Source organism: Mytilus edulis, chromosome 4, assembly GCF_963676685.1.
Source record: "Mytilus edulis chromosome 4, xbMytEdul2.2, whole genome shotgun sequence".
NCBI classification, from domain to species: domain Eukaryota; kingdom Metazoa; phylum Mollusca; class Bivalvia; order Mytilida; family Mytilidae; genus Mytilus; species Mytilus edulis.
Window position 1 is genome coordinate 43,085,440 of NC_092347.1, and position 23,898 is coordinate 43,109,337.

The 23,898-nt window shown below is 30.0% G+C and overlaps 1 protein-coding gene across 15 annotated transcripts in view; it reads right to left on the minus strand.

Annotated features, from left to right (window-relative positions):
- The window catches only part of LOC139519726 (pleckstrin homology domain-containing family A member 1-like), a 35,682-nt gene extending 11,785 nt beyond the window's left edge, over window positions 1-23,897 (minus strand). For 2 of the 15 annotated variants that reach the window (XM_071311964.1, XM_071311963.1), the window contains exons 1-14: window positions 23,738-23,844; window positions 22,179-22,339; window positions 20,574-20,633; window positions 19,645-19,690; window positions 19,060-19,157; window positions 18,418-18,519; window positions 17,408-17,422; window positions 14,188-14,301; window positions 13,115-13,183; window positions 12,520-12,584; window positions 11,982-11,993; window positions 10,241-10,301; window positions 9,303-9,377; window positions 8,114-8,150 (exon numbers count right to left, since the gene is read on the minus strand). In XM_071311964.1, the coding sequence (XP_071168065.1) occupies window positions 8,114-8,150; window positions 9,303-9,377; window positions 10,241-10,301; window positions 11,982-11,993; window positions 12,520-12,584; window positions 13,115-13,183; window positions 14,188-14,301; window positions 17,408-17,422; window positions 18,418-18,519; window positions 19,060-19,157; window positions 19,645-19,690; window positions 20,574-20,633; window positions 22,179-22,319 (895 nt within the window). In that variant the 5' untranslated portion in view covers window positions 22,320-22,339; window positions 23,738-23,844. Of the gene's footprint in view, window positions 1-2,024; window positions 2,107-6,003; window positions 6,031-8,113; window positions 8,151-9,302; window positions 9,378-10,240; window positions 10,302-11,981; window positions 11,994-12,519; window positions 12,585-13,114; window positions 13,184-14,187; window positions 14,302-17,407; window positions 17,423-18,417; window positions 18,520-19,059; window positions 19,158-19,644; window positions 19,691-20,573; window positions 20,634-22,178; window positions 22,340-23,737 lie in introns of all 15 variants that reach the window. The other 13 variants (XM_071311969.1, XM_071311968.1, XM_071311956.1 and 10 more) reach the window with 13 other exon arrangements.
- Window position 23,898: the final 1 nt, after the last annotated feature.

Here is a 23,898-nt window from a genome sequence, read left to right on the forward strand (position 1 = left end):
TAATAGTGCAATCTAAATAAAAGTAAATCCTAAACAAATGTAAAATGTTATAACATTTTTAAAAAAAAAAGGAAGACAACTCATTTTAAAAAAAAGTTTTAACCATTACAAATTAATGCAATACTTAAATTGTAGAACTGCAAATGCAATGAACTTAAGCTTGAAACTGCAAAAAACAGGGAATTAAAAACTAGAACATAATTTTTAAGGCCCTTTTAATTCCAGATTCAAACAATTTGTATAAGTATATTTACATAGTTTTGTAAGAAAAAAACTATAATTTTGTATCTGCCAATTAACAGTGGTAAAAAAGGATAAAAAATTTAACATCATATGAGTAAACCTACGTGAAAATAAGAAATTATCAAAAGGAAACTAAAAGAAAAAACATGTGACATTACACAGCACCTACCAGTTCAATTTTAACAAAAAAATACTGAAAGTGATAAACACAATACATGTAGCCAAACTTTCAGTGCAGATTTAACCCTAATTTGCTAGGTGCGAAAAATCACTTCATCAAAACCATGTGAAAAAAAAAATAAAGGACTGTGCCAGGAGAACATGAAATACCTAAACTTAAATTAGTATTGAGATTGTATTTACTGAGTAACAGGCTATTGAATGAACAAACTAGTGTATAAAAATTTCATAAAGATTCTTTTTTTTTCGGGTGGGCTTGTCAGTTTCACTTAATGAGTTTTGAATGTACCCTTGGTATCTTACTTCTTTCATTTTTACCTTAAAATATTTTATGAGTCAATATTCTTGAGTTTAAATCTTTGCCCTTTTCCTTGTAGCAAAATAATTCAACAGTCTGTAAGATGAAATTAGGTAATCTGTCTGACGTTATGTCAGATTTTGTGTCGTCTTTGATTTTCATATTCATAACGAGAATGATTATAAAGGTCATGAACATCAACATATGTTGTACTATTTGTAAAACCTATAATAAACTTGAAAAAAACCTAAAAAGACTTCAAAATATGACCAAAACAGCCTATGCCGTATGGGCTTTGCTCATTGTTGAAGGCTGTACAGTGACCTATAATTGTTAATGTCTGTGTCATTTTGGTCTTTTGTGGATAGTTGTCTCATTGGCAATCATACCACATCTTCTTTTTTATCAGATAAATCTAACACGTTATTACAGTCACACAAAACATTTTCAAGCAAAAACAAATAACATATATTACCAATGAAAATAATCAACTTGATGACATTAATCATTTCCAGAAAATATATTTTTATAAGTAAATAAAATAAATGATTTTACTGATGAAAATTTCACTATTTTCAGGAAAAGCAAAAAATGAAAAAGACACATATATGTCCTCCTTTTGCAGTAGATGACACAACCATTAACATAGTTTTAAAAATACCTTTGAAAGCTTAAAATCTAAATAAAGATATTTATAGATTATCAATGGTTCTTCAAAAATGATAAGCCTTCAGTGTTTTTTAACACAATGTACATATATATGAAAACGGTATGCATATTAATTTATATTAGCAGATGGATCTGTTATCATTCAAAGCAATTCTTATTAAAAAGTCTTTCAAACATATACTAACATTTACAGAAAATATATATGATAAATGTTTTTATAAGGAAGATATGTACAAAGATTAAGGATTTATAAAAGCAGTTTATGATGATTATAGTTTCCTCTAACTTGCTGTTGGGTTTGTTTATAAATTGCAGGATGGATTAACATATGATGCAAGCAAAAGCATGAAAATGTTGAAATGCATTAATTTTGTTTTTCATCTACCAGTCTTATTAACAGTGAATGTCTAATTTAGGCTTAATTTTTTTATTCAGATTCAATTTCATCTATTTTTGTAAGACATGGAATTAAAATAAACAGCAATTTCACACAATTATTTCACAAACAAAGTTTAAATCATTATTAGGGGAAAGGATTTTACAACTTATAAGATTATTCTGTGCAATAGAAGGTACCACTATTTTGACAGGGTAATTCAGGTTGTGAAAGGATTCGTAGAGTGAGTGACTATACCTCAAACCATTGATGCATAAACAAATTTTCTCTTTACAGGGGCCTCTTGTTCTTGATTATCGTCCAATACATCATTGGGACTCTGCTTAACCATACACAAAAAAGGTTGTTATGTTTAATTTATAACAAAAGAACAAAATAGTTCATGTTGTCTTTTTCAGTATTCATCTAAAGCATTCTAAGTAATATTTCAAAAGTGTGCAACAAAATGTTGTGATTGGTTAAAAACATCTTAAATACCGGGTAATGGAGATTCAACCAATCAATGACAGGGCATTAATTTTCATTTTCAGGTACAATTAATGAAATTACTCATAGTCATTTACTTTCTGAAACAGTGTAGAGGAACTACATTAAGTATTTCCCAGATACTTTTTTGTGTTTATTATCTAATTACTTTGGATATTTGACAAAAATTATTAACACCTGTCAGTACAATGTATTAACATTTTATAAACTCATTACTGAAATGGACAGAAAATTATACAACAACAAAAATGTCATAATTCTGATACTGACTTCTTTTGGACTCTTCTAGCTATGACCCAAACTACACAAAGTCAGATGAAGCTGTACTGGGACAATTATTTGTTAACATAAACATGCTATTTGCTCATGACACACTACCATGCATGGGGGTCTCATTGGAGGGTTCTGATCCTGGAGCCCGCTTTCTGTTTAGTCAGATTCCTGTATCCTGCTTACACTATGTACATAAGCAATTCTCATTTTTTGTAATTTCCCGTGTCGTGCTAGATTTCATTTCCCGTTTTCAAAGCACAATAATTTGACTTTCACGTATCACGCTTACAATAAATTGGCAATCCTGCGTCACGCTTAGACCCCAATGGAACCCTTATGCATTATCTTCTTACAGCAATCCTTGGAAATCTACTAAACTAGAGTGTCATGCAGACATGTCTTGCCTACATAAGTGAAACTGGCCTAATTTTGATATTGAAATTCTACAGTACTATGGTCGAACTATATAAATCAAATGGGAATTAATAACTACAGATAATTAGCTTAACAAATATAATAAGGTAGAACTATACTATTCACTTAACTAATTGTGAATCAATGAACCATGAAAATCAGATCAAGATCAGGTCACCTTAGTAGAACAGACATGTACACTTTATAATTACATACCAAATATAGTTGAAATGTACTGTATTGCTTACTGAGAAACTTGTTCTATGAGCTAATAGTATAAGATCAAGGTGATGTCACATTATTAAACAGACATATACACTTTGTAATAAAAGACCAATTCCAGTTGACCCATTATTCAGGAAACATAACACTGACCTTTGCACTATAAATCATAATAAATGAGAAACTAATCTTATCATTATAGCAGTGTTCTCCCCAGGCCGTTTTAGCGTCGCGGTACCGCGACGCTATATTTTCTTCCCGTGACGCTATAATAATTACCGCGACGCTATAATAATTTCCGCGTTGTTTATTTATAGTTTTTGAGAAGTCACTGAGTCATGAAAATAAGGTCAAGGCCAAATACCATAGGCTATAAAAGGAAACTTTGGATCCTATACAAATTATAAATTGTTTAGCTCTTATACCATTTAAAATATTTAGCATTTGTCTTCAGATTAGCATTCTTGTCTTGTCTTAAAACCATTTATTGGAGGAGAAAAAACATTGAATTGAATTGAAGACGAGGTCAATGTCAAATAACACCTATTGTATGGACATATATTGTCAGTAATGATTTCATTAATTAGTATCAATATTCGAAAAAAAACTCAGAAATTGACAAAAACAAAACACAAAATTTTTAAACCATTGTTCTTTTAATAATGTTAAATTTAAGAGTGTTGATAAATACAGCAAAATGTTTTAAATTATGTAAATGTATATAAGAAAGGTGATATGCCAATACACGATGTACATGTGTTTACATAATAAACAGGTAAGAAAATGCATATCAATATCACACAACACCAAATATTAAGACAGTTAACCAGAGTAATTCAATTGATTGAAAGAAAAGAAGTAGACTATATAATACAACATAGCTTTATATCAGAGTACAATGTCAAAGAAACCTCAAATTGATTGCATGCTTAAAGCTATAGGTCAAAATTTAATTGAAGATTATGCAAATCATGCATTATAAAATTGATATAAAATATGTTGAAAAAAATTGGAATGTCAGTAATGAACAAGAATGTGTCCTCAGTACATGAATGCCCCACTCGTACTGTCATTTTCTATGTTCAGTGGACCATGACATTGGGATAAAAACTCTAATTTGGCATTAAAATTAGAAAGATCATATCATAGGGAACATGTGTACTAAGTTTGAAGTTGATTGGACTTAAACTTCATCAAAAACTACCTTGACCAAAAACTTTAACCTGAAGCGGGACAGACGGACAGACGAACGGATGGACGAACGGACGAACGGACGAACAGAGGCACAGACCAGAAAACATAATGCCCCTCTACTATCGTAGGTGGGGCATAAAAAGTATTCCAAGATACAGTATAATACTTAGAACCAAATGCAGCTTGCAAGGTAAGTATATATAAGTAGCAGTAACTTATTGGTAAGTATGGAAATACTATGAGACTGCAGAATTTCTTACGAAAATGATTCTATCCATATTTTCTTTGGAGCTTTTATAGCTGAGATCTTTTGAAAACGATAGCGGAAATTAAACTAGACGTGTCAAAGCCAAACGAATGGCCCCGTCTCAAAAAGTTGAAAAATCTGCAATTTCAATAACACATGTGGACACAAACCTGATGGTTGTCTGACATATCAAAAATCAGCTCAAAATATGGAGGCGTATAGGCAAAAGGTCTGTGATTTTCAACAATTTTAAAAGTTGTAAACCCTTAATTTTGGCAAAAATTAACAGAGCGGAACAAAACTTAAACTTGATCTGTTACTTATCAGGAGTAACTCACAAACCTAAAATCAGTGATTTTCAACAATTTATTAAAGTCCATAGCCCGTAATTTGGGCAAAAATTAGCCCAGCGGAACAAAACTTAAACTTGATCTGTAACTCATCTTGGTTAACTCACATGCCAAAAATCATCCCAATATCTGAAGGAGTTTAGAAAAAAGTCTATATAACTGTGATTTTCAACAATTTATCAAAGTCCATAGCCCGTAATTTTGGCAAAAATTAACGGAGTGGAACGAAACTTTAACTTGATCTGAAACTTATCATGGTTAACTCACATAACAAAAATCAGCCCAATATCTGAAAGCGTTCAGAAAAAACTGTGTATTATGGTTTGTTGCGGAATGACGGAATGACGGAATTACAGAATTTTGGACAAGGGTAAAACTATATGGCACCGACAACTTCGTTGCGGGGCCATTAAAAAAGAATGCTCCTAAAAGCTATATCTATCACCTGATAGTTTTGTATTCATAAAGATTGATCAAGACTCGCAAATTCCACTCCAAACCATTCAAAAACAGGACCTGAATGGCTATGTAAAATTCCTTAGTTACTGAAGCATATAAACTTAAGTGCCATTATATTGCATACCAAATATAAATGATTTATAACTTTCTAAAATGAAATGAACCTTATTAGAAAAGTTTCCAATAGAAGTTGATGACATTAACTTTCTTAATATATTCTATTTATAGCAATGGAAGCCATGTTGTTTACTCAGTTACTAGTCTGACATAGTTTTGAAAGCAGACGACACAACTGATGAAATCAATTTAGTTTCAGAGCACATGATCTTTTAGAAAATAAATGGATAACAAACAGACGGACAACAGATGAATGTGATGGCAATGACTAAAATGTCCATTTACTCCAGATGAGCTAAAAATATAAATAAAGTGAACCTTTAAAACCATAACAGAAAAGCTCAACTGTCCCAGGACCATGTGATATATATAATGAAAGTCAAAAAATCATACTAAGGGTAAATCATATGTAAACAAAAATTCTGCAATCAATCTAAGGTTAGAAAAAGATTACCATGAGTCAGATGGCAGTTTCACTCATCTGTAGATAAAAATAACATGCTTACATTAAAAAAACAAAGCAATCATTCAAATATGCTAAAATCGAAAACAAAATTCTACAAACAAGCAAAGATTTCAAAATAGAAATTGGCAGTTTCTAACAGAGCTTAATGTAGAAGAAAGAAAAGAAAACTAATCGGTTTATTCCTAATCAATAACTGGGTTATTCTGTAACTTGGATTACTGTGAATTCATTATCATTCGTTGGATACCAATTTTCATGGATTTCGTTGGGACAAGGAAACCACAAATTCAAATGTTCAAAAAATTCAAAAATTTGTTGTAGGATTATATGCAGACTTTTGGAAAACCATGATTTCAAATATCCACGAAAATGCAAATTTTCCTCCATCCACGAAAATTGGTACCCACAAAAAAAAAATTAATCCACAGTAAATTATAAAATATACCTAAAATGAAAAGTATTTGAAATAATTTAATTGTATAAATAAGTATTTACAAAAGATTAGAATCAGGAATAATTATCATATTTAAATATATCCATTTCTATGTGAAATACCTTCATGTTTACTCAGAAACATAAAACCCTCCTATTTCAATGGATTTAGATGTAGACATAAATGATAACAACAAAATTGCCTTGTATGATATAGATATACAAGACAAAGTGAAGCTATATTTTAAGAAACAAAGATTGACATGCCGTTAGTTGTAGATGAAATTTTATATATCATGATAAGAAGTCATTAATTTATGATAAACAGATTCATTCTGGTATCTTAGATATACCAACTGGATCAAGAATTATTTATATTAATCATTTTTTGTGTTGTTGTAAGGTTCTTTTATATGTCTAACAGTCCAATCTTCACTTTTTCTAAAAGCTGTATCGCTACCCTCCTTAATTTTTTTAAGAGAGTGTCACAAGTCAGGAGCCTGTTATTAAATAATGGTTATGGATGGTTGCTGTCTGCCATAAGTTTTTCGTTTATTGTATTATCATAAATTTTGTTTGAATTTTGTTCACATATTTACATGCTGAAGTTCTTTACTGTGTACTGTCTAAGTTTTCTCATTGTTCAAAGCTAACTTGACAATCATAGTAGTGATAGTATATAACCTGTATTTTTACAAATTCAATTTTAAATTAACAGAAAGTGCAGAGCTTTTGTGTTAATTCTAAGCAGCATTCAATATATCATTCCGTACTTTATTACCTTTTTCATCTAGTAACATTAAAAGTATGATTTCTTAATTTCTTTTACATGTTGCAATTCAACACATTAATATAATTATTTTACCAAATTATATAATTATAGTTATAAAGAAACACAGTTAGTTACAAAAAATGAGGATTAAAATTAGAGAAACGGACCCCAATCCAAAGTCTAAGAATAAAAGAAAAGTAAAACTTTGAAACCCAAAATACTATTGTGTTAACAAATGTTCTTGTTAGTGTTGAATTTGTATTTATTTTAATATCAAATCTATCAAGTGTTGAAATAATAAACTATCATAAGCAAATATATGTCTCAGTGGCAGATACAGGGATGGCATAGAGGTTATCATCCTTTTTGAATAATAATTTTTCTGTATTTTTATCATTTTGGACAAGTATGCCCCTTCCCCTTCCATGCCTTGATCCTTCTTTTTGTCTTGCTTGTGTAAATTAATCACAAAACTGACACTGCCATAAATTGCAGGCATATGTCTGGCAACTTCCAACAAGGGCAAGACAAAAACTGCTCTGGAAAAAGTTAAAGTAAATTAAAGTCATCTGTTCAGCTGAATAATGACTTAGTTTTAAAAAAAAATTAACAAGTATGCGTTTTGTTGTAATGATTTGAAGTATTAAGCTAGCCTTAAATTTAAGAATCTAAAATTGTTTTATTTGTGTAGCATTTAAAACTAACTTAACAGTTAAAACTAACTCATCAAATAAAGCAAAAATAAAAAAAATCCAATTCTATAATTTTTTTCAAATTAAGATTTCTTTCCTTCATACAAACAATAAAAGATCATTTGTTATTTAGTAAAGCATTTAAGCATTTATATGTATAGAAAGCTTGCCTAGCTCTATACAACCCCTTATACAATACTACCTTCAATTGCCTCTCCATTTGGCCCTGTTAATTTGGTCTAAAATATTTGTAAAGTTTAAACAGCAGGCGATATTCCTCTTAAAAAGTTCTTATAATTCATTTTAAAAAAACTGTTAGTAAAGGGAAGGTAGTAATATATTACCAGTGTGTTTAATTGAAAGCAAGACAACAACAATTTGAAAAGCACAGAAAAATCATGATAATCAAAATTAAAGCTGACAATCAGACATTGCAATAAAGTAAAAATATTGAATGATATGGCCTTTTTAAAATTCAGAGATTAGAATAAATCAGAACAATCAAAATAACTGAAAAATTAGTTACATATTGCTACTGTAGATTAGCATTATCATCTTTCCCTTTTCACGGTCTGCCCTTTGTTTACCTTTAAAGACTTTCCTTTAAGGATGTCTGCTTGTCATGTTTTGGAATTTTTGTCAGATTTTCGGAATCCTCTGGTTTTATCCATTTGAATGCCTTAAAAAACTTTCCCCATGAACCCCCATTTTTCTTTTTATAAATCTTTTACATGTATAATTATAAGTCATTTGTAAAAGTCTTATAAAATTTTCTTTATGTTTTAATAGTATTTGAGAACTTTAACTGGTCAATGATAAAGCAATGAAAAATCAAGAGAAAACATTTTCCGGCCAAAATTCCAATGGCTAATATCTCGAAAACAAGCACATTAACCCCTATAATTTTTTTTTGCTTTTTTGATTCATCAATTTATTCCCTATCATTACATACTAGATTTATGAAAAGTTATTTATTTTGATACTGAGCAGCGAACATCCTTAATGTGAGCTTAAAAACACCACTGAAATTAATAATTGATTACAGATCAAAACAATCTTCAAAAAAAAACTTTTCTGACTGTAAGATTCATAGCTTTTTATGACCCATATATGATTGAAAGATAATGACTGACTTCCAATTCAGGTTGATTGATAGTACAACTGTCAATCAATTTGATAACAGAAACTTGTGAAATTTTACAAGTATCAAAGGCGTAGAGAACAATCATGGTATTATATTGATCTTCAATCAGTTAATGAACTTTCAATGGTATTTTTAAACATTTTATTCTAATTCCTACCAACTTTTACCAAAAGGTGCTTATATTTTTTTAAGATAATCTCATGCTATACTTGAACCTTCTACATAATTTGAATACAATAAAACATACCAGTGATATCTGAGTTGTTGGTAAGTTTTGCTTCATCATATTCACCCATTTGTCAGTATCAGCAGGATCATCACACTGTAATTAAATCGTTAAACCATTTTTTAAGAACTACATATTTCATATGCATTTTGTGACATCATAATATATTCATAGACAGATGAAATGTTCAAAGAAATAATGAAATAAAATTGAGAATGGAAATGGGGAATGTGCCAAAGAGACAACAACCCGACCATAGAGCAGACAACAGCAGAAGGTCACCAACAGGTCTTCAATGCAACGAGAAATTCTCGCACCCAGAGGCGTCCTTCAGCTGGCCCCTAAACAAATATAGACTACTTTCTGATAAAGTCAAGTTGTTCGTAAATGAAAATAACCCTTTATAAATTTTCTATTTTAGAAGTGCTTTTCTAGATTTAATTTCATCAGGAACTCTCAAAACTAAACATTTGAAAGTAGGGAAGGTATAAGTACCCAAATACAGGAGGAGATATATGACAAAAAATGGCACTAGAAAAAAGAATAGAAAAATTTATCTATGGTTAACTTTGCAATTGCCTGATGGAGTTTGAACTTTAGTTTCTAGATTATAAAATTGAGAATGGAAATGGAGAATGTGTCAAAGAGACAACAACCCGACCATAGAACAGACAACAGCAGAAGGTCACCAACAGGTCTTCAATGTAGCGAGAAATTCCCACACACGGAGGAGTCCTTCAGCTGCTATGCGTATATTATCAGCAAAGAAAAGAGATTTTATTTCTTGCAAAATAACTGACTAATTCTTGTACAAATATGAACAAATTAAGGATATGATGACCTATAATTCCATATATCTAGGTCATTTGGTGTCTAGTGGATATAAATCTCATTTGCGATCAAACATACCATAGCTTTTTATTTTCATATTGTAATTATATAAGAAATCATATACTCACCTGAATATAGAATGTTCTTTTGGCTGTTACTACTTCAAACAAATTATCTCTACTCGAATGCCTGTACAAGTAAAATAAATGGTTTTTTCACTATACTACTTTTCACCACAATGTAGGTTGTATTCTATTCAAGGATTTCACAGAAATTATTAAAGAACTGAAAACATGCAAGAAACAGCTATAGCAGCATTATTACTAAAACAGCACAATTTTTCATCATATTAGACATGGTTTTCATGGTAACCTAAAATAATAGAGGAGATAATTATTAATGCACATGAATGGTTCATTTAAATCTGTAAAGAAAATCTAAAAAAATAAACAGACGTAATAAGTCTATCTTTAAGAAATAATTGATGTAAGCTATACTTTATTGTAGTTTTAACATGGGTAGGCATTATATTCACGATTATTTTTGCCCAAGCGTAAAAAAAAAACCATGAATATTTAGCCTACCCATATTAAAAATACAATAAAGTATAGCTTGCATCAATTATTTTGATTCTGTTTAGGACAATTAAGGTAATTTCTATATGTGTAGAGAGTTTGTATAGGCTCTTCCATTAACTTCCCTTTTTTGTAAGTAAACAGGCAACAACTGGCAATGTGATTTTTCAGAGGGAGAAGTTGTGAACCGCTAGCATGAAATGGTTGTCGTATCTAGGTCAAATACATGTATGTCAATTTCAAACTACAACACATTACAGTCATAATAAATGAATTAGTAACAACATGTGTATCATTTAAGAGTTTGTAAGTGTTTTAAGTTGATAAACATTATGAGATATATTAAATGCATGCCAATTTGATAAAACTCATTATTCTGCAGTAGTCAATATATGCATGTGGAAACAAATTTTATTGGATTTAGAGCATGGGTTTATTCACAAAGCAAAAAAAGCATGTCATATTAGAACTGTATTCAAAATGTCATATCCATTGTAACAGAAGATAAAATTGAGAATGGAAATGGGGAATGTGTCAAAGAGACAACAACCCGACCAAATAAAAAACAACAGCAGAAGGTCACCAACAGGTCTTCAATGTAGCGAGAAATTCCCGCACCCGGAGGCGTCCTTCAGCTGGCCCCTAAACAAATATATACTAGTCCAGTGATAATGAACGCCATACTAATTTCCAAATTGTACACAAGAAACTAAAATTAAAATAATACAAGACTAACAAAGGCCAGAGGCTCCTGACTTGGGACAGGCGCAAAAATGAACACTTTTAATCAAACTTTAACTACATGCATTCATGTGTAATTACATATTATACATAAAATTTCATAATACCTTAAAATCATACTTATTTTTCAACATGTACTCAGCATTATCTGGAATTTTTCTGTTGACTGTAATACTGATATAAATCCTTTTTCTGACCAAATTTTTTCGCTCTCTCCAATTATAAATAGGGGCTTGTATACATTAAGCTTAAACAGGGAGTTAAAAACAATTTAAAGTGGATCATTGGCATATATTTCCCCAAGATAGATTTTCTTGTACTTTAAAAGAATGTAGATTTTTCCACGATTTTTTCAAAAATTTAATAAAAAGTATGGATCACTGTGCTATTTTTCAAACTACAAGACGTGCAAATTGCCTAAATTTGCATAGATTGTTCATAAAAAAAACCATTTTTTGTGAATCAAAAGAAATCTATAAGATAGAATTTTAAAATAAAGATAGGTTTTAATAAAGGCATTAAGAAAATAAAAATAAAAAATGATGTCACCGACCTTGTGTTCTTGCTACAAGTAAAATTGAAAATTTCTCTATGTAAAAATTTAACTATGGGAGTTATCTCTCCTTGAATAGCTAAGCTGACAATTTATTTGATCAAACACATATATATTAATTGTTTGATCAATCAGTCTAAATAATGCATAAGTAACTTATTTTCCTTCATTCCAACAAACAGTTTACCCCATCCATGGCCAATCTGTCTCAAAATTTGCAGAGAAAAGAACTAGACCTATTGTGAACACTACTATTTTTAAAATTCAAGATTGTGGTGTACAGTTGATCTATCTTAAAAGACATGCAGGTTAAATTTTGTCCAGCTTTAAATTTATGTGCAACTGTTTGGAGATAACTCTTTAAAATATCACTTATGTGTTGTTCAGTTGGAAATAGAATCTATACATCAAAATCAAATTTATTTTTAAAAAAGCATAACAAAATAAATGGAACTTAACACAAAACATAGTCAAATCAGGATCAGGGGTAAATCTATATGTTATTTGACACAGGAAGCATAAAAAGTGAATTACTTACCCTGATGAGGATCTTCTTACATCAATGATGTCAGCCTTTGGTAATGTTCTAAGGGGCTCTTTTGCCTGCAATAATGAAATCAAACCTTACACTACAGTGATATTAAATTGAAAAGTTGGTATTTTAATATGCTAATATGAAGTTTTTTTGCTCTAAGCTTGATTCCTTTGAGTTCACAAGCAACTTTCTCATATTGATTTATTTCATAGAAGGGAGATCAAATGAGCAAAAATGCTGATTTGTTCCGACAGGGATCTATTTGACGTTTTTTTATAAGGAACGACCATCTTTCATTAAAATTTCACCATCATCAAATTTTTTTCCCATAGTTAACTTGCCAGTTCCAATCATTGGAAAATGTAGTGAAACTGTTTTGGCTGTTGTTCTTTTGCTAGTCCATATAATTTTTGTTTTGTTAATTACATGTTTAAAATTACTAGTACATGTAGTAAATGTACAGGGCAATAAGTACAGACTCCCAAACCCTTCTTGAAAGATTATCCTTAGACACAGCTAAAATACTTTTTCATGGAGATCCCTGCTGTGAAGATCTAATAATCTAAGAGTGTAAGCATTTCCAATATTCAAAACTTACTCTGTCAGAACTATAATATTGAAATCCACTTTCAGAAAACACAAAATATCTTCTCTTCCAATTCTTTCTCTACAAAATGCATATTTTACTTCTTAATATTTCATAATAATGATATTATTAAAGGTAAAGAAATTTGTAACATTGGCTTTACATTCTTCTGTTAAACATACAAATGCCAAAAAGGTCAATTTCTTACAAAATGAAATATTAAATTTTATCATTTTTGAATGAGGTGAAGTTCTTTTCAAAGAAATATATATAAGTAACAATTACATAGTACAATTTAGTTATTCATTAATAATAACATTAGATGTATGTTTCATTATAATACGTTATTCTGATTGGCCAACTGCACATCTCGTGCTATTCCTGAAACAATTGTATTAGACAATAACATTTATCATTCATGATGACACAAGGTCCCACAATGAAGTGCACAGGTAAATTAAATGAAAACTTGATAAAATCGTGTTTTCATAATTCTAGCTAAAAAAATGTAATTATAAGTATTGAATGCTTCTTTTTGTAACTTTATAGGGTTTTGTAAAAGCGTTGACCGTGCGCACATTTTTAGTATGAAGCGCTTCCGCGCTTCATACAAAATGTACTTCGGTCAACGCTTTTACACCCCAATAAATTTACAAAAAGAAGCATTCAATTCTTAAATACAATTCATACAATTTTTAAAATATTGTATCAAGATATGTATTGCTATTACTTAATTCTCTCTTGGTGTGTGGTGTATACACATGCAACAATGATGAATTGTTGAGGCAGTATATAAATAATTCCTACAAGTAAAACCATGTTTCCAGTAAGCAAAAAGTTAAATCAAGCATACAATTATACAATTTAGGGGAAACAATTAACTCTTTTATGTTTTCCACAAAAAACAAACTCAGTGGAAAACAAGTACCGATTCAGATTCAATATTTTTTTTATTTTTTTGTCCTTTTAACATGCTTAAGTACAAGACAAAAGTTTGTGGAGGGGTTAAATAAATAAATAAATAAAAGTACCTACCATACCACCTTGTTTGTGGAGGGGTTAAATAAATAAATAAAAGTACCTACCATACCACCTTGTTTAACACAGTATCCACTAATATAACTTTGCATAGCACTAGCTGACAGACCTGATGACTCATTTGGACTTTCATCTGATGACCCTGGTTCTTCATCACTGACCTTCATATAAAACAATGTTACTTGTAAGAAAATTTAAAGAAAACAATCTACATTTGTTATAACTTTTCGTCTTACTTTCCGGTGTACTTCTTGCCATTGTCAATGTAGAACTATTTTAATATATCAAATTCAACTACATGATATCGATATCAGAATTAAGGGATGATATTGGCCATTTTTCTTTTCAAAATCTATAAAAGATACATGTATATTGTCAACACTTGAGCAATTTTTTAAAATAGTAATGTTAACAGTTCTTAATTTAAAAAGCAGTTTTTAAGTAATTTTCAGGAAACAAAGTAACTGGAATTTGTTAAAACAACTAACAAAAATCAAAACAAATGTTAATAAAATTACGATTGTTTTCCTTGAACACTAAAGGTGGTCTTGTGAGTTAAAGGAGGACAAGATAATTTTTTGTTCCATAATCTCTTCCCCTATCTTTTAGCTTAATGTAAGTTCAGCATTTTATCTTTTTTTATTTCATTGCAGTATTTCTTGTACAAAATTATCTCCCTTTAACTAAAAGATATGGTTTTCCCGCCATTTACTGCATGTAGTTCTAAATCTACAGAACCCTAGCTCTAGTATGGTCCTTATGTTATTTTTATGATATATCCATGGTCCACAAATTATCAAAAAATATCATAAGGACCATCAGAGCTACAATTACCGTGTGCAGCTATTTTAAAATCTTTTTTACATGGTGATATTTACAATGCCTTTTAATGCTTTCTTTTAAATGAAATTGAGTTCACTGTGACGAACTATGAGACATTAGTATACTAGCATGGTTTTTAACAGCAAAACATTCTATTAAGCAAATCATGTACATTGTAACTCAAACATGTTTTATTATATCAAAACTTAACATATATTTCCTACAATATCAAAGCCTTGAAAAAATAACCACATAAATTGTATACACATGTTCAATTGTAACGGTTTATTTCTTCCTCTGTGATATTTTATCCTGAGGATAATTTGTCCCAGTAATTTTTTTCCAGGCATGGTATTGCACAGGTTGATTTTTTCCAGAGGAGTGAAAATCTATCTGTGTTATGCGGATAGTATGTACCGGTATATATTTGCCTTACTATATTTCACAGAACCGTGTGAAATAGAGTCCCATTAACTACTATGTTACTCACAATCAATATATACCTGACTATAATTATAAAATGTTTCACAAAGGTAGACCAAATTTGCATAATTTATCAAAGGGAGGTAATTATATGCAATTTATATTTTAAAGATATTAATATAATATATTTCTGAATCTATTTTACAGTATAGTGAAATGTTTCCTTGAATCTTATTTTTTATATATTCATTTATATAAAAAGATGACTTACAACTTGATTTAATAAGACAGATAAAATTTCACAGGTAAAAACTATCCAGCTGTTAAACATGCTTTTGTTCCAATATTGTTATATGCTATGATTTATCTGATTTCCATATAATCAACAACTACATCTCTGTCCCCAGACAAAACTTTTTATATAGTTAAAAATATCATCATAATCAAATTCTTCTATTACTGTTAACAGTTGTAATGCAACTATATTTCTACCTTACTTTTAAATTTATATTTGTACATAGATCTGAAAACAACTCACTTTTACATGTATTTCACTAACCTTATTTAATCATGATATTATTTTCACAATTACAATCTTTGAAATTACTTCTGGTTTTCTTCCCTATGTTTCATGATAATTTTCTTTTTAAAAGGATGATATTGACATGAATATTTCAGGAAATTTTTCAAGGATAATTTGTGAAATTATTTCCCATTATAATACATTTTTTTTTTTAACAATTTGGCTTTAATTCAAATACACTATTATTATTTCATAGTTTTTTTCTAACAACTATTCAATAAGTTAACTACCCAGATAGAATTTCACGGCAAAGGAAAAAATATACCAGGGAAATATTTTCCTCCGGATAAAAAGATAACAACAACTACTGTGACATTTTTTCCTCCGGATCAAATTTCATCCGGATATAATTTTGCTTTACACAATCAGATAGCCAATCAGATTATTGCCATGTAGAAACATATTCTGAAAATTTTACTGAATTGCTTGGTGCATATTTTTTTTTATTTATTTAAAAGATCATTCACATCATTTCGATAGGAAAGCTACCTTCCAACAGTTTACCAATTCATTATTTGGCAAAGAAAATTTTTAAAACTATTCAAACCAGATGATTTTGGAACATGATTGCAAGTTTTTACAAATGTTTCTATCAAACGTATAATAAAAATCACACTTTTTTGCAAGTAGACAAAATTGTACAGACAAAGCCTAAAAAAATAATGAAGTTATTTAGATTCTTTATTGCAAAGTTTTTTTTTAAATTTCATATTTCAACACTTCTGTACACAGTTCTATTTGTGACCCTCTCTGAACTACTACAGTTAATTTTCATGAGAATATCAGAAAAAGGAAGTAGCTAGTACTAGGTTTCAGGAAGGTCACTTTAAATTTTTTAACATAACTAGGTCAAACATATACTTAAGAGTAATGTTTTGTAAACAGATATTTTGAATTGTAATTAAGTTAATTTTGGCATGTAGCCCTATGTTAATAATAAAACAACAAGTAAATTTTACAATCTAACATAATTCAGTCAAACATTTATTTTGGGAACCAAATTTTGAAAATAAATATTCTAAATTCTAATCAATAAAGTTTTGTAAGTAGCACTATGTTAATAATATAACAAAAATATATAACAACAAGTCAATTATAACTTATAATTTTGTCAAATTTCGTCAAAATCTCTCATTTTGACCTCTTTTGGATGTAAAAATCCACGCTCTAGAATAAAACCTGAACTTTCTTGCCTATCCTTAAGACAACTTAAAAACAAATTTTATCTTGTACCATTCAATTTGATAATTGGGGCCTAATTTGGCCCTTACCGAACTTACTCCTTTTGTAAATAAAATATCTTTAATTGCAATTAATAAATTGGCATATAGCCATTTGTCAATGGTAAAACAAGTTATGAGGTACATTCTTCAAGGCATTGATATTAACTTGATGACAAAAGCTAACCAACTGGTTCTGCACACAACAAACTTTCTTACCTGTATCTTATTGTACTGTATTAATTAAACATTTATTACGAGTAGATTCCATTTTATTTTTTAGTCAAGAAACATTTTGTCAATGTCATTCATGTTGATATTTTCATGAATTGCCCAATATATTAAACAGAGTCAAAAAAAGGAATTGAAAATTATACCATGCAATGTTCATTTCATATGGGTTTTTTTCTCAAACCCTTTGTACCTCCTATAAATTTGCAGACTTAAAGTTGTTAATTTCTATGTCATTTTGGTCTCTTGTGGAGAGTTGTCTCATTGGCAATCATACCACATCTTCTTTTTTATATTAAAAAACTAGAGGCTCCAAGGTGCCTATGTTGCTCACCTGATATTTTTATTTACAACTGATGCATGAAATAATGCAACGTTACTAATAGTCTATGCTTCAGTTTCAGAGATATAAGTCAAAAACTAGGATGACATACAACAAATGCCAAGTGATGAGAAAAGCTCACTTGGTCCTTTGGGCCAGGTGAGCAAAAAAACAAACATATTTCTGGTCCAAGACTCCAATTTTATCTGTAGTTACATTGAAATTGGGTTGCTCTGGTTGTGGGTAGGTACCGGTTTTGAAGTTACTGTTAATGACATCTTTCAAATTTGATGAAATGAAGCTGACTGACGTTAGGAATAAATTCATTAAAAAACAAAATTATCCATTGATCTAGAATACAGATCTTGCATTCCTTCCATGAAGCATGGTATGGTGCAAAATAACCATGCAGTTTTAATCCCTCCATTGTTGCACATGTACAGCCATTATAAAGATCAAATGGTTATGTTTTTTGACATAATAAATTTGTTCTTGTAATCAATATGAGATAAGCATGGTTCATAATTAATCTTTGACTTAAAACTGCATTACAAACTTTTCATTCAATTCAAAATCTTGTGTCAAAGATTGTTTACTTTTTTAAAATTCCAAATCAAATTGTCTTTAACATATTGCCTGATCAGCAATTTCTAGTTAACCCTCTAGATCTTCTTACCTTCATAGGGATTTTACAGACAACACCACCAGCTATTTCTGCTGTAAATCCTGCCCTTGAATCTTTTTTACCATTACCAAGATCTTCATGCTTTACTGGTACCTTAAATCAAACATTCCAATGTTAACTGATGATTTCATAAAGTAAAACAGGTGCACACACTCAGATATCTTGCCTGCTTATAATAATCAGCATGATCAGTATTGAATTACAGCTAATTGCATTGAGTGTGTAGGAAAAGGCAACATCTTTGGTAAGCTTGCTTGCTAGCTAAACCGTGAAGTCATTATTAGGTAAGGTATACTACCCTCCTTTCAAAGTAGCCTAGTCCTAAAGACAGATAGATTGGTTATCTGTTGGGCTAATCTACTCTTAAATGAGGGAAGTTTACCTAACCTAATAATGTCTTTACAGTTCAGCTAGCAAGCAAGCTAGCTAAAGATATTACCTGTACTTTACATTTCTGCTAGCAAGCAAGCTAGCTAAAGATATTACCTGTGCCTAAACACTCTATGCAATCAGCTGTAATTTATATTAAATTTGTTGCCTTAGGAATTATTAATGATGGTAAATCTAAGAAAGCACTTTAAATGCATTTAATTCATAAAGTGCTTTTTTATGTATAAAATATTGTTTGCTTACAGTTATTTTACTAGCATCATTTAAGGCTTTGATCCATCCTTCTAGATCATCTCCATCCTCTGCCTCTAAATATATGGTCCTCCCAGCATATGTTATTGCTAAAATTAATATAACATATCTATGAAAAGACAAAGCAGTTTTATGGCCTCTAAATATATAGTTCTCCCAGCATATGTTATTACTAAACTTAATATAAGACCATGAATTTTCTTTAAAATGTTTAACAGAGATCAAACTTCTTTCATATTATCTCAAAATTAGATTGATTGATTGATTGTTGGTTGCTTAACGTCCAGTGTCTCAAAATTAGAGGTAGGAACGTTGGACTGTGCTTTGAAAATTAAGAATTCTAGAGTGATGAAATAGTCTGTAAGCCAGTTATGATACCAAGCTATGTTCTAAAGGGAATTATGTGTTACAAAACAATACACAAATGTATTTCATAGCCTTTTGACTAAAATCATTTTTCCATATTTTGCCCAAATACAAATGTATATTTTATAGAGTAAACAATGTGTTTTTACTTTTAAATCTGTATGTGCCTCTTTCAATTCCAAAGTCATTGTGCTTTAGATTTGTACTTACAGAAGCAGTTATCAACTTTTGGTCTAAGCTTTCTGGCATCACTAACCTATAAAACATATTAATAGATAGATTATATAATACTTGACATTAGGACAAACTTATAATTCTAATATCACAGTTTAAAAATTCTTAGCTAATACAATTTGTTTTTAAAAGAAACTTAAGGTTGTAATTCCCTCAGGCAAAAGTCAAAGGTTGTTTTGGGTCTTTTTTTGCAAATTTTTGTAAATTAATGTACATGTAGATTCAATGTATTTCTTGTACATTGGCTATCGAAACTTTGGAATATGGGACAACCTGATGATAGTTAATCTAAAACTGTGTATTGTATACAACATAACATCTTATCCACAATAATATGATTCAATGATCTTTAGTTGCAGGTTTAAAATTCTACGATTTGAATGTTTGTATTGATATGATAAGAGCTTAAGTTATTTCCCTTGCTTTATGAAAGTCAACATGCACAAATTTTGCATAAACTATGATATTAAACTTGTTTAACTGACATTTAGCTAACTTGACTTAATAAAAAGTTGTTTTCTGAACCATTTTCATAGTTTAAGCATGGAATAGTCAATCAAGTCAGAATATATCTTAACTGACTGACTTGTACAGCATGCTTTATTTTGGTTAAGAGAAAATCAGTCAAGGGAAATAACTATTACCACTAAATATTTTAAAAAGAACAGTGTTCCAATGTCCATAACAATAAATCTGTCAATATTACATTTTGTAGTACGTCATTCAAATGGTAATAAAGTTGCATAAAATGGCTGTTCAATAATTTCTTTGGAAAAAAAGTACTTCTAAATGAAATTTATAGGAGAAATATCCAAGTACCAAGTACTAATTGCATAATAATGTATACACATGTACAAATGTATCATCAACATAGAAATATCAAATACTAATTCTAAGTGGCATACCCTTGAAATAAAGTGAATTTCTATCTCTCCACAAGTTTTACTGTAGTCAGCATGTAAATTCTGAAACAGGAATATAACAATATATCATGATAGTAGAAATTGCAATACTTGTGATATAGTGAACCCTGCATGAGTAAACTGGTTTAGGAGTCAAATTAAATATGAAATTGTACCTGAAACCAGTCATGCTAAGAATCATAACCAGGTGCTGTGAATGGTATATACATTGGGTTTGTTTGTATAATGTACTATATTTCTTATTTGTCATAATTTTTTCCCGCTGATACACATATTTAATATGGCTTCCCATGGAAGTAAATATTACTTCCATGGGCTTCCACTACTAATAGTTTCAAATAGATCTACTGTGTTTACTGTTTAGAAACCTCTTGTGTCATTATACCATTACTCTATACTTGTTTAAGTATGAAATTGTATTATAGCATGTATAGCATGTATTGAATACATTCTTCAAAATGTAATTTGAGGCAAATGAAAAATAGCATAAGCATTTTTTACTTTTTCGAAGATCAGAAGAAAAAATGTCTTAAGACATAATGTACTTCACTTAACTATTTATTTTACCTTTGCTCAAAGAATTTCGTGCTTGTGCTAGTCAATTGCAATCATAACTCATATAACTATATAGAGTTAATAATATGAGTTTAAGTTTGCTTCCAACCTTTTAAAACTATATCTACATGTAGTTTTGTCAGTCCTAAATTAAGACATGACAGGACACATCTAATTCTGTACATTAAAACTTTACCATCATATTAACCAAGTACAGTGAAACCTGTTTAAACCGAGCCTCTTCTGGACTTTTTAAAAGGAGTACAACAATGTAGGTCCGGTAAGGACCGATTTTGGCCCCAAATTTCAGGTTCATCTGACAAAAGATTTTGACCACTTTTTTAACACTTAAAGTGTCTATTTCTTTTGAATCAATTAGTTTATGTGAACGATTTTAACTGATTCTGTCATTAAAAATGATCCGATTTAAGCTCAAATATGAAAAATCTACCAAATATGCTGACAAATGTCACTTTTCAGATTGTTTTTGTCAAATATGAAAGTGGCCGCATCCGTGTTCATCCTCAACCTTTATATATGTTATGTATTATCATAAAATACAACTTACATTTCAATATTACAGATGAACACTAATGTGGCCACTTTCATTTACACGAAAACTGTCTAAAATTTAACTAAACTGCTAGAATTGTGAAGATTTCAGTAATTTAGCACGACTTAATGGTGCTATTACCTGATATATGTGCATTGTATTGTCAAAAACAGCCCATATTTATGTAGCAGAAGCATTCTACTGTCCAATAAATAACTGGAAGTTTACATTTTAACAATTTTGTAAATCTGCTATATTTTGGGGGCCAAAAAGGGGTCTTACGTGACCTACTCCTTTTGTGCAGTTTTGGCTGATGTTTGGTTTTAACAACACACATAATTTGATATGAGGGTGCTTACGGACATGTTTGGTTTATACAGGTTTTCGGTTTATACAGGATTCAGTTTAGTCAAGTTTCACATTCACTGTATAATGAAGTAAACATATAAAACATGAAATTTAGAAAGTATGTCACTTACTCCAGGATTGTCTTTATAATAATACAGTCGACTTTTCTTCTCATCTAACAAAAAATATCTACGTAGAAATTTTCCACTTCCCTCTTTTTCCTCTGCATTTAAGAAACCACAAAATTTTCCGTTCTTATCTTTGTAAGGCATTGTTCTTCATCTTATAGTGTCTGAAAGTAATGTTTAAAAACTTTGGTAAAGTTAATCATATTAATGTAAATTTTTATTTTTCATCTACTCACTATGGGCAGCCCTCTTCTATTAAATTACCAAATCAATTAACTGTGAATACATTTTTTAATTCATCATTTTCAGGACATCCTATTTCACTGGATAAAGTGGGTAAAGGCGGGGAAAAAAAATCATAGTGTACACTAAAATTTACCTTAAGCTTTTACACAGACAAATTACAAAAAAACAATGTACATATTTTCTTCAATCCACAAATATTGATGAACGTACGACTTTAAATAAAAATATTAAATTATTAATGATGGTCTTTTATTGAGATAATGTGTATAAATTTTTTTAAATGTATCCTTTAAATATAATTCATGGACATTAATAATTGCTTATCTGTCAATACATACATATATACAATGTATGTCATGTATGTGTAGTCTTCTTTTTCATGTTAAAATGCCACTGTCACTCTTATTCAATTATTGTCAGTTTGTTATTTCATTTGTACTATACTTGCCATAACCATTTAATGCAACAGGCTTTGTTTTACTTTTATAAATTGTTACTTGGATGGAGAGTTGTCTCATTGGCACTCATACCACATCATAAAGTCAAGTGACTCCAAGTTGATCCAGCCCAAAGTCAATCTGCCCCATGTCAATCCAACAGTAACGACTTGGGACGGGTTGACTTGGGGCGGGATCAACCAGAAAGCACATACTATAACTAATATCTTTTCTCTGGATGCTAGTTATGTTATCGTCGTGTCATATGTTTTCGTATCAACCACATTTCGTTTCGGTTTCGACTGCCTATACATATATTGTGGCGTGTTTATTGGTTTCTATATTTAGAACAACAACACCACTACAACTTGACAAATTTAAAACATATTCAACATCGCTTAATAAAGACGTTATCTAAGGTGACTTCCTAGAAGTGTTTCCAATCTTTGAGATTAGGAATGCCCTTAACCGTCAGGTGTCAAACTACAGCTACTGTTAGCATCAAATCAGTTAAAATTTTCCTGCTTCATCAGTATATATCCTTATCGTGATTTATCAGTGGTCTCAAATTTTTCACTGTTACTGTCATTTTTTGAAAGAATAAAAAAAAATGATTTGTCAAAATCTGTCTATTTATTGTCAAAATTATATTTGAAGATGGCATATAAACACTGAATTTAATATTGTGGTTCTGTGGTACACCAAAGAGAGCAAAAAATGCCTTATAAGGTCCATATACATGCACGATAACAATGATAACTAAAACAGTACATTTAAAGATGTGGGCCTAGAAAAACTCTACTGAGAAAGGGGCTTCTTGCAGAATATATGTCAAATGAATGCAACAAGGGTCATGTGCATGTTATAAACGAAACTTACTGTCTTTGTCACAGAAAAAGACTGTTTACCTTTTTCCTTGCCGTTTCAGGATACGGAAGTAAAATAAAATATAGGGACAATCTCCAAATACGAAAAGTTTATTTTGGAATTAATCACTTCATTATGTCTATTTTTTATTGCTCTGGGTAAAGCTATGAATT